This window comes from Aplysia californica, unplaced genomic scaffold (genome assembly GCF_000002075.1).
Source record: "Aplysia californica isolate F4 #8 unplaced genomic scaffold, AplCal3.0 scaffold00053, whole genome shotgun sequence".
NCBI classification, from domain to species: domain Eukaryota; kingdom Metazoa; phylum Mollusca; class Gastropoda; order Aplysiida; family Aplysiidae; genus Aplysia; species Aplysia californica.
Window position 1 is genome coordinate 580,608 of NW_004797323.1, and position 11,607 is coordinate 592,214.

At 41.1% G+C, this 11,607-nt stretch overlaps 1 protein-coding gene across 1 annotated transcript in view; it reads left to right on the plus strand.

Moving 5' to 3' along the window:
* The window catches only part of LOC101858696, a 49,897-nt gene that overhangs the window by 8,745 nt on the left and 29,545 nt on the right, over positions 1-11,607 (plus strand). The window contains exon 2 of the mRNA XM_035968352.1: positions 2,803-3,095. Within this exon, the coding sequence (XP_035824245.1) occupies positions 2,803-3,095 (293 nt within the window). The remainder of the gene's footprint in view (positions 1-2,802; positions 3,096-11,607) is intronic.

Sequence of the window (11,607 nt, forward strand, 5' to 3'; positions counted from 1 at the left end):
TTCTTCTTCTTCTTCTTCTTCTTCTTCTTCTTCTTCTTCTTCTTCTTCTTCTTTCACCCATGGCATCAGGCTTGAAGACCGGTACTTATCATACGAGGGTGTGCTACCCTGCTCATTTCCTCTGTTAACCAGTACAGCTTCTCCTTTAGTGGTAATGGGGTTAGCCACGTTCCAGGTATTAGGGGTTTGTGTGTCCTGATCTTAGAGATCTAGGTAGAACATACATTTGAATGTGGTCGCTTGAATACATCATAGCTTTATTGTTAATACAGTTATGGCAAAAGGCAGCACTCTAGATAGAGAAATAGATAGATAGATAGATAGATACATACATACATACATAGATACATAGATACATAGATATATAGATACGTGAGTGTGTGTCTGTGTGTGCCCGTGCGCGTGCATTCATGCGTGCGTGTGTGTGCGTATGTGTGTGTGTATGTGTGTGTGTGTGTGTGTGTGTGTGTGTGTGAGTGTGTTTGTGTATGTGTGTGCAGTCTCTTTGATACATAATATGCCAGCTTATGAGCTCAATCACAGAGCATTTCCTTGCTCGAGAAGAATAAAGTCTGTCATCGTCATCAGATTCGTCCGCGAGCGCGCTACATGACACATGAACAGCACTGCTAATGCAAACAGTATTAACGTTCTTCTGAAATGTGACTAATCAATTTTGTTCTCAACCTTTATGAAAGACACGCCAGAGGGTGAGATCAGAAGTTTGTTACAGCCGTATTGTTTTCCCAGCTTCCCGCTTAGTCTCATCAAAGTGTTGCCTCCGGGTAAAGACAATTCTATTCAGAAAGTTTTCAGTCTTTGGAGATCATTTAGAAGGACACATGGGGTAACACAAATCACGGAATCTGATCCCACTAACGTAATGTGTAGTGCCCACTACGCCTGGATCGGGGCCGATCTCCCGACTTGGTCGCCTGAAACTGAAAACAAACACGTTTGTCTTTGAGGCGACCGAGTCGGACGATCGGCCCGATCCAGCCGTTGTGGGCACCCCGTATTAGAGTGCAAAAATGCTGCGCACAATAATAATAGATGGCCATTTCCTTGTTGGAAAAAAAATCAATGCAGAACAAAAATAATTTGTTGTTGAAAAGCAAATTGTTTTTCAACTGCAGATCGTTTTTCAGCCCCGTAAACAAGATCACTTAAAGAAGACTGCGTATTTCAACTTTATCTAAAGCCTTCAAAATTCCCTGTAGATCTTGTTACGTCCCGGAGAGCGTGATAACATAATGCCAGGTTTAGAAAACGTGTTGGCACTGTTTAAAAAGATTGCCCTTGTCGTGGTAAAATTAAAAGTTGCACAGTCTAGAATTCTACATAGAATTTGCGTCAGTAAAAAAAAATTATAAATTGTTGTTCTTTATTTTGTCTTTAAGCCATGGTAGAAAGACAGGCTGAAATACTGTAAATGGGAATAATTGAGATGCCAAGAAAGTTGACGTTTAGTATTGAAATCTCTCAACGTGGTCGATGCTTCAAAAATTTTGACTTGTTCAGTGATGACATTGATTTTTGTATTGCGCAAATCTTTACCAAAGCAGGGGAGGGGAGCTGGTTTTTGTTGTTGTTGCTGCTGTTGTTGTTGTGTTGTTATTGTTGATGTTACTGTTGCTGTTATTGTTATAGTAAGTGTTGTTGTTGTTGTTGTTGTTGTTGTTGTTGTTGTTGTTGTTGTTGTTGTTGTCGTCGTCGTTGTCGTAGTTGTCAATTTGCATGGCTTCAATATTTCTTGAAAGAGATATATTATCTGGAACATAAAGTTTTCATTTCAGAAGCAGGCCATTTCACCATGTCTAAGAGTATGTAAACAGTATGATCACTTGGCAGCAAGAAAAAGACATACACGGAAATAGATAAATGTCATGAAAGAGTTCCGAAAATAAATCCTCCCTGATATCGTTCCACTTTTTAATGAGAGCTATCCTCTGTTGACTCGTGTGCAGAGAGCTATTTATCATTACCCGCGTCTGCTTTTTTCACCATCAAAAACGAAGAAATCAGACCCACTTCAAGAGCAGAGTGTTAGAAAAAAATCCTGAAAATTACGATACCAATAAAAGTCAAGTATAACCACCTTTTACTTTTTTTTAGTGAAAGTGTTGCGGCACTTGCAACACAATAGGGTCATATAAGTGCCGAAGATTAGAAGTGTTACAAGCGAGTAACAAACACAAAAAAGAAGTAGGAGAGATCAGGACGACAGATGTTTGAAAGGAAAGAAGGAGCAAACCCCACCAGAGCACCCGCCAACCACATACCACCTTTTACAAACGGATTGACCAAGTACGCAACATCTGGAGTCATTTGCGGAGGGAGTGGAAGGGGGGGGGGTTAGAGTGGCTTCTCAGTTATGTTTCTCAGAAACAGGTAGCAACTCACTCCGATCGTCGTGATACCCGAAGACTGAACAGGATGAAGGGGGGGAGGGGTATACATGATCGCTTTTAAGCACTAGGGGGCTATCCCGAAAAATACTGTTTTGAGAGAATCGAAGGGAAGGTTTTTGCCCCTTGTTCAATTTCTTTAAAAAACAAGGCAGAGTTTTTTCTATACCAAACAAATATACACCCTAATGAAACCAAACTTCTATGGGTAGGGCAATGCTCACTTTTGGTGTAGGTCAGGTTTTCTGGAAACCCTCGAAATCTGGGTAAACATGCTTGTTCTTAAACGCGACCCCATTGCTTCTGGCCCTTTCCCAAGGAAGATGAATTCACAAAACTAAAATGCCCACCTTCTCTCTCCCCCCTCCCCGACATCCCCACCCCAACCTTCCAGATGGTGTACCTCGGCTACCTCTGGCTCGCCCTCATCATCGGCCTGCCAGGCAACGCCCTCATCTCTTCCGTCTACATGTCGGTCAAGGTGAAGCGGACCTGCGATTGGTTCATTTTCTTCCTGGCCGTCTACGACTGCGCCGTCTGCCTGTTCGCGGTGCCCCTGTACCTGAGTCTGGAGACGGGGGCGTGGCAGGAATCTGGGACTGACCTGGCGTGTAAGCTGGAGCAGTTCACCATCTTTACCTCTCAGTTCTCCTCCGTGTCCATTTTGGCGATCATCGCTGTAGACAGGTGAGGAATCGTCTAGGTTGTCCCGTTGTGAGTAATCGTCTAGTCTAGGTTCTCCCGTTGTGAGTAAGCGTCTTGCCTAGGTTCTCCCGTTGTGAGTAATCGTCTAGGTTGTCCTGTTGTGAGTAATCGTCTAGTCTAGATTGTCCCGTTGTGTGTAATCCTCTTTGTTGTCCTGTTGTGAGTATTCGTCTAGGTTGTCCCGTTGTGAGTAATTGTCTAGGTTGTCCCCATGTGAGTATTCGTCTAGGTTGTCCCGTTGTGAGTAATCGTTTAGGTTGTCCCGTTGTGAGTAATAACCGTCTAGGTTGTCCCTTTGTCAGGGACATTAGGTAAGATTGTACTTTGGTGGACCCAACACTGAACGAAGCCGGAACTACTTTTGAGCCTAGCTGTGCAATGGTCCGCTCTTGTCTTATGTTATTGTTTTGCATTTAGATCTATATGTGTGTTTTATTTTTATTATTATTATTTCCGGAGGGGAGGGGGGGGGACAAGCCCCACTGTTGTTATGGCTAGTGCGCATTAATACATGTAAAAACAGTGGGTCCACCTAAGTTCAATCCAGCCGGATATTATGCTATGTTGTCTTGTGATACGCTATGCCATGCTATGGTACTGTATGGCGTGGTATGTGTGATGTGGTATGGTATGGTATGTTACTTTCTGTTATAGCAATGTATCGTAATGTGTGGTGTCATATTGCCTGATATAAGTATACTGTATAGCGTTGGTGGTCCAATGTTTAGGCTTCCGAACGCTCAACCGTAAGGCCATGGGTTCGCATCCAGTCAGACGCCCGACATCTTGTCCTTGAGGAAGTCACTTTAAATGAGCATTTCTCGCTTCGCCCAGTTGGGAAGGCCCGGGTTCGAAACCTGACACTGACGGAAAACTTTCTTTTCTAAAAACAAATTCCTTTTACCTCCTTTCCTGCTCCCTTAACATGTTATATTGTCTGTTTTTGTCTCTCCCCTCTCCTCCGCCCCCTTTTCTCCCTCTTCTGGACTCCTGGCTCTTTCTGTTGCCTTTCAACCGCTTGTACTTGACTCCTCCTTACAGTCGTCTTTCAACCACACCCCTGATTTTAGGGTAATAATAATAATAATAATAATAATGATAATAATAATAATAATAATAATAATAATAATAATAATAATAATAATAATGAAGATCATTTCTATAGCGCCCACTCCTGTGTAAACACAGCTCAAGGCGCTTTACATAAATGTATGTAAGAACAATATTCCCGAACGCGACACACACACACGCGCACACAAATACACACACTCATACACACACAAACACATACACATATACACATACACATACACACACAAACACACATATACACACTCACGAACACATAACACGCACACATGTGCACACACATGTACACCAAACACACACACACACACACACACACACACACACACACACATACACACACACGCACGCACACACACACACACACACGCACACGCACACACACACGCACACACACACGCACATCTACTTGCTTATCACACGCACACGCTTACACATCGTCACGAAATGAGCATAAAATAATATACACACTGCAATTCACAAAATACATACAAATGGATACATAGTCATTTACATAACATTGTATTGAACATGAATCTACTGACATAAAAAGGATGTTATTAAATGTGTCTTTAAAGATTTTTCTTAAAATTTAGACTCAGATGTTGTATGTCTCAAGGGTTGGGGAAGAGAGTTCCAAACTGACGGAGCAAGGTGGGCGAACGATCTTTCAGCTATTTTTTTACCCCCTTTTCTGGGAACTTTTAAAAGATACTGATCACCTGATCTAGATGGAACATAAATCTGGATGAGATCACTAAGATATGAGGGAGCTTTGTTATTGACACATTTATGACATAATATTGCAATTGTATATGACATTCTAGCTGAAACGGGAAGTAATGTGGTCCCTCTTCTTTTTCTTTAGTACAAGCCTAGCAGCATGATTTTGAAAACGTTGTAACTTGTGAAGAGTGGTATTTGGTAAGTTAGCTAGTAAAGCATTGCAATAATCGATGTGTGAAAACAAGAAAGATGACACGAGCGTTTTTAACAAGTGTTCATTAAAAAACATTGACATATGACCAAGTCTACGCAATTCACAAAATAAAATGGTACATAAATAATTGATATGATGTTCCATTGACAATTTTGAATCAAAATACCCTCCCAGATTTTTTGCTTTATTAGTAAAATATAGTTTTTCATTTTCAGTACAGATAATATGATAAATATCTACGGGGATATGTATTAAGCTGGAGCTTATTATCAACCATCCACTTTTTGATGTCATCAATGCACAGACCCATGCTAGTAAGCAAGGTTTTAACATCTGATGGTGGAACAGATTTGTATAACTGTGTATCGTCAGGGAAATGACGAATGAAAGATGATGCAAGTCAAACATAGCCAGAATAAAGCAGTAAAATAACTCGCAATTTTTTTTTTCTGCCGAAAGGGTAGGTAAGATCTACACCTTATAGCCTTCTCGGATAATGGCGGAACAATCTTGGAGGTTCTGTGTGCAAGTTGTTCACGTTTAAGATCCCTTGGCAGTCCTAAAATCATAAGAGTAGGATTCTGTCCCCACCCGATCAAAATTCTAATTTAATTCCTACCAAATTGAAAATGCTTGATGTGACCCGTGCGCTCATATAAACTTATGCAGCTGAGAGCGCCGTAAAATAATTACCAAATAAAATGTAATTGTGACGCAACTACTTTTGAGTTTCCACAAGATGAGGTCAAAATCTTAGCCAAGGTCGAAGGTTTCCCTTGTCAGACGCGGGGGAAAAGACACAGCAAGGAACGGCTGCAAATAAACGTAAAAATTAGATAATGGGAAGGGAGTGTCAATTTGTTCTGTGCCCGACTAGACTGTTTGATGGAATTTGTGTAACGATAGCGGGGAGATTCTGTCCCGGTTTTCCTGATTTCATCGGAATTTGGCTTCACCTGACCTGACTGTGGTAAGCCAATCGTGTTTGTTAACTCAGTCGCAATCGAATCGGATAAATCGAGGGAAATAGGTCAGGGTAATCCAATTTAGTGAGTGATAGGGCAAGGAGTTTAAAACAAATTATTCCAACCCATTGGTACATTGGTGCTTTTCAAGACCTTGGATCAGGAAATGACACTTTGCAGACCGTTGTGGCCCTTTACCTCATTCATTTGACACAAAGTAGTAAAGATGTATGATGATGACGGTCGAGGAAATGATGAATGAAGGATGATGCAAGTCAAACAGAGCCAGTATAAAGCAGTAAAATAACTTGCAAATGTTTTTTTTTCTGCCGAAAGTCTTACCTATTCCGTTTGGGTTGTTCGCTCCAGTCATTCTATTTGTTACCTTCACGGCACGGCGGTATTTCGAATTCATTGACGAAAGGACTGAGGTCGATGGGAAATTCGTGTAAAGTGCCTTTCCCAAGGACACAGTATTGGACCGAGTTGAGGTTCAAACCCCGAATCCGCAATCTCACGATTACTGGTCAGGTAGCCTAACCACTAGGCCACAGTGTGCGTGGTTGGTGGGTGCTCTGGTGTGGTTTGCTCCTTCTTTCCTATCAATAATCAAACATCTATCGTCCTGATCTCTCCTCCTTCTTTTTTGTGTTTGTTACTGCCTTGCAACACCCCTAATCTTCGACACTTATATGACCCTATTGTGTTGCAAGTACCGTAAACTCTTACTAAAACTAAAACCATGCAACAATCAGACTGTGGATTGTTGAAGGGAAACGCTGGTAGGTCCTGCTTCTCCTTTCCTCTCTGCTGTCTCTGCTTATATTGGTGGCTAGAGGTGTCACTTGTAGGTTGCTTTTCTCTATCTCTCTTTCTTTTTGCCTATTGTTTCTGAATGTCTGTCTGTATGATGGACTATTCCCCTGCACTAAATGACCGGCATTGAGTTGATGTGCTCCTTTTTACTCAAAGAAACAAAGCAAGCTGGGTTTTTTTTGGTTATTCACATGGAGCAGACTATCCAAACATCCGACGTAATTAATAGGGGGGGGGGAGGGTGAGGGGTTGTTGTTTTTTTGGGTCGTGTGTGCATGTGTGTGTGTGTGTCTGTGTGTGTGTACGTGTGTGTACGTGTGTGTTTATGTGAGTATGTGTGTATGCGTGTACGTGGGTATGTGTGTGAGTGCGCGTATATGTGAGTGTATATATGTGTGGTGTGTGTGGGGGGGGGGGGTTTCCTTTTTTACACAGGTCAAAAACTCGTACTTAACTACTGGTTTGGCGTTTCCAGTGATGGACTTTTGGACACCCTGGCCGGTCCACGAGGCTGGGTCAAAGTGTTCTAAGTAGAAAAAAGCAACTCAAGACCTTACTCAAATTCCTCTTTCAAACTTCCTTGAGATAGTTAAGTATGTATGAAACATTTTGAATGTAAATGTTTTTCACCCACATTGGAACAAATTAGATAATTAAAATTTGGAGGACAAACTTCTTCGAATCAGCCCATTAGGCCCATGGCAAGCTGAGTGAGATATATGGCATCCCCGCTAAAGTCACGGAGATAATCCATAAAACACTTTCCTACCCAGGAATCGAACTGGCTTTTTCTTGCAACGGCTAAGAGTTTAAACATCATACCACACATACCGGTGCCTTGAAACACGACTATGAGATCAGTGAAAAAGTGGGAAAAGGAAATAATAGGGCCACAGTTGTACTTACGCCAAAGAGAAATAACAGTAGCCTTTCGGAAGCCATCTGCGTTCTGGTTTTTAAAGGTTAGTCAATATTGGTTGTTTTGGCAACTTGGTTCTAAGAATAGACTGTAGCTTTAACATAGATAAAGCATACTGAGAACTTTGAGAACGGTCTCATTCTCGCAAACTGAAAGTATAAATGGTCGCTTTTAAGCATAAGGAGGCTATCCCCCAAAAAATGCTGTTTTCAGAAACTTGAAAGTAAAGTTTTTGCCCCTTGTTCAGTTTCTTTTTTTTTTAAAACAAGGAGAGTTCTTTATAACCAAATACACACCAATAAAACCAAACTTCTCCTATAGGTAGGACAATGCCCACTTTTGGTGTAGGTCAAGATTTCTGGAAACACCCGAAATATGGGTTAGCCTGTTTGTTCTTAAAAGCGACCAATAGTATTATCAATAGGCGATTACTACTGAAATTGCATCATTTCTACGCTTGGGTGATACTCTCGGTGAACCTAAATAAGTCTGGTCTTTTCCTCTCACCCATCTGTTCACTCCTCTAAGTTAATCTTGATCTACATCTGTCTCTTTTGTCTTCTAATTTTTCAGCTAGAAAAAGATGTTCATGGCCTTCACTTCGTGTCCGGACTCCATTTTAAGGTTAAACTTCCCTACCAACGCTATTAGAGTGTTTAGCCTTATCCGTCCGCCCTGGGGTCATTTTGTACCCCGGGGTTGTATTCTTCACATTTTCATATACTTCTAGTGCGAAGATCTCTTTGAAACTTTCAATATTTCTCAAAAAATCATTTTGACAAACTAATATGCAAAGCACATGGATCGGATTAGCGAGTAAATTTCCTCTTTGGAAAGGGGTGGCACAGAGTTCACCACGTCGTATGAATACGATAGTAAAACACGACGTATGGATAGGGTTAAGAGGCAGGACCTCAGAAATGTCAACGTCCGTCCCCGCTAGGACCGTGTCAAATGGGTTGAGAACATTGAAAACTCCAGAAAACGACCCAAGTTCAAGAACCAGGGCCTTTTGCTCCGTAGCCCAGCATGAAACCAACTATGATACCAACTGGGCCAAAAGAGCACCTCTTTTTGTGTGTGTGTGACAAGAATTACAATATTATGTGCCACGACGTGGTGGGATCAGGCGTTTGCCAATTTTTGGGCATGTGGAGTCTTTGATATCAGCTGAAAGCTGATTTATTTGCCTTGCTTCTAATGAAATAAATGTCCATTTATCTTGAATAGAACTCAAGATAATTATTTGCTATTGAAGGAAGTGAGGTCCTTGGTTTCAGTGGTGAAATTATCGAGAAAATGGCCTCCAAAGCTAAAGAGTCTTTGAGAATTGAAAAATAGCATGTTTTGTTTTCTTTTATCAATGTCTTTCAGTAAATGTCACATGGAAATGTGTTTTTATATTTTTATATGGATATAAAAGAGGTTAAGCAAAAATATAGCAATTTGGTAAAAATTTCCAAACTGGTTGAAAAATGCCGATTTCTTCGATTTCATTATTTCGATGAGTGCCTGATTTAACCACGATGCCTCACATATAAGTTAAAGGAAACATCGTTTAAGTCGAAAGGTAAATGTGTTTCTCATTGTTCATGCAACTGCAAAGACATTGTAGATAGTACGCCAACAGCTGCTCCACGCCACGACAATGGTCAGACTGTCTCGTGTGACTGGGATAGAAAACTCATCTCACACTCATAACTGGTCGAGTCATTAAAAACAAGATTCCCCCCCCCCCCCGCCCCCTTTCTTTTTCTCCTCAAGTAAAACGATTTCAACGTCTTCCGCGTGTTTCAAACTTGAACTCATTTATGAGGCCATTAAAAAATGCTTACTTACGCTAAATTGGTTTCGTCTCTCGCATTATAAATCTTAACGCTCCTCCAAACGCCTACAGGCAACGCTATCAAAACCGATCGTTCACTTGGTTTGTGTCAGCTTTTTCTGTCCTGCCAATATGATCTGCCAATATGATGGACACTCCGGGTGAGGAATGAGGGTTGGCATCGGATTATCTTCTTGAGATTTTTCACAAGCGGCGACATTGTGCCACCAGCTTCCACAGGATGGGCGAAAGGGAAATGAAAAGACGCAAGTTTTTACGAACACCAGTAGCCTACCAAAGACCAGCTATATCTTTTAGACCATGCAGAAGTTTAAAGAAACCTTTAGTTTCTGGGTTTTTTCAGCTGATGTGTCGGAATAAAGATGTGGATAGTAGTTCGACGGCGCAGTGCTTACTTTGGGAGAGCCATCATCACAATTATAGAAGTGCTAGATATAAAATAGACATTGGCGATCATGATTCTCTATTTATTTCTTTGTTCGTAGTATACTCTCAAAAAGAGTATGCACGTGTTATCCTTATCTTTCCCAGTCACCGTTTTGTTTAGGTTTTCAAGTAAGTCGTTTTGGGTCCATCACTACCTGGTTTGCCTTCTATTTTTCCAGTAAGAGTAAAATGTTCGAGGTTGTTATGTCGATTCAAGTGCCCTAGAAACTGCATGTGTCTATTCCTAATTATTCTAATAAGTGAGAGGTCCACATGCACTCTTTCAATACTATCTCGTTTGATACTTATTTTCTCCCATGAAATTCTCAAAAGTTTTCTAAGAAACCGCATTTCATTAAATCTATTTATTTTCAGTATCTTTGCTAAACTGTCCAGTCTTACAAAGAATACGAAAGGGGGTGAGGGGGGGGGGCTGCCATAAGTCCCGCAATTTTCAAGTCTTACCCTTGTTTGTTTTAATCTGTTGTGTGGCCTGATCCATCTCCATCCTGTCCGTTAATGCTGTCTGAAACGACTCAAGTCACGCACTACGTAGTAATACGATATTATCTAAAACAATGGTACAAGGAAAGAATGGCAGGAAGTCTATATGAACCTGTGAAAGATTGGCAATGGTCCTCGACCTGTTTTTTCCTGTGACTAATGGTGCTCTCCCCTTGAGGTTTTCATATGCTCGTTTTGATTTGCAGTTTGCAAAGAAATGCTATGCTTTACGTGGGCAGGGACCCCAATGCACTACTATGCCCGGAGGTCCTATCGCGTTTCTGACATGGGTCGGGAGTATTGTTCTCGTTTTTCTCTCTTTCGTCGCCAACTTGAGATAATGTGATGTTATTAAATATGAAGGTCCTTTTTGGGGGGAGGGGGGGGGGGGTTCGTTTTCCAATTCGTTATTTTGTAATTATGAGACAGCCAAAAAGTTATATTATTAGATTAAATGTTTGCCGTTCGTTGCCAATAGCGAGTATTCAACTCAATAATCACGCGATGAAAGACGATATCCATTATTTTCACGTCTGAAAAGCATTTTGTTCTTTGTTTAACATTCTGGACCGAATGCGCTCTGACAAGCCATAGAAACGCTCCCTGAATATTGAAGCTCACCGCCAGCTTGGGACCATTAAAACTTGGACCATTTGCAAATCGGATTTACAACATTTTTATTTAAGATGGTCCTTTCTTTTTTAATCGTGATATCAGTTCTTCTGAATAAAAAGGACTTACAAGATAGAAAATAACCAAGTGAAAGAAAATTATGTAAAAGAGATGTGTTAATGCAAGACTTTTGCGCTTCCCACAAAAGTCGAGAGTATCATAATATTACGATGCTTTCGCCTACTCTTGTAAGGAAATAATAGCAGGAATACAGACTACGTGAATAGTTCTGTTTGTAGTTTTATCAGCAAACAAGTTACGTTTGTGTTGAAATGAGTGTTTGTTTGTGTGTGTTGGGGGGGGGTAGGGTGTGTGTGTGT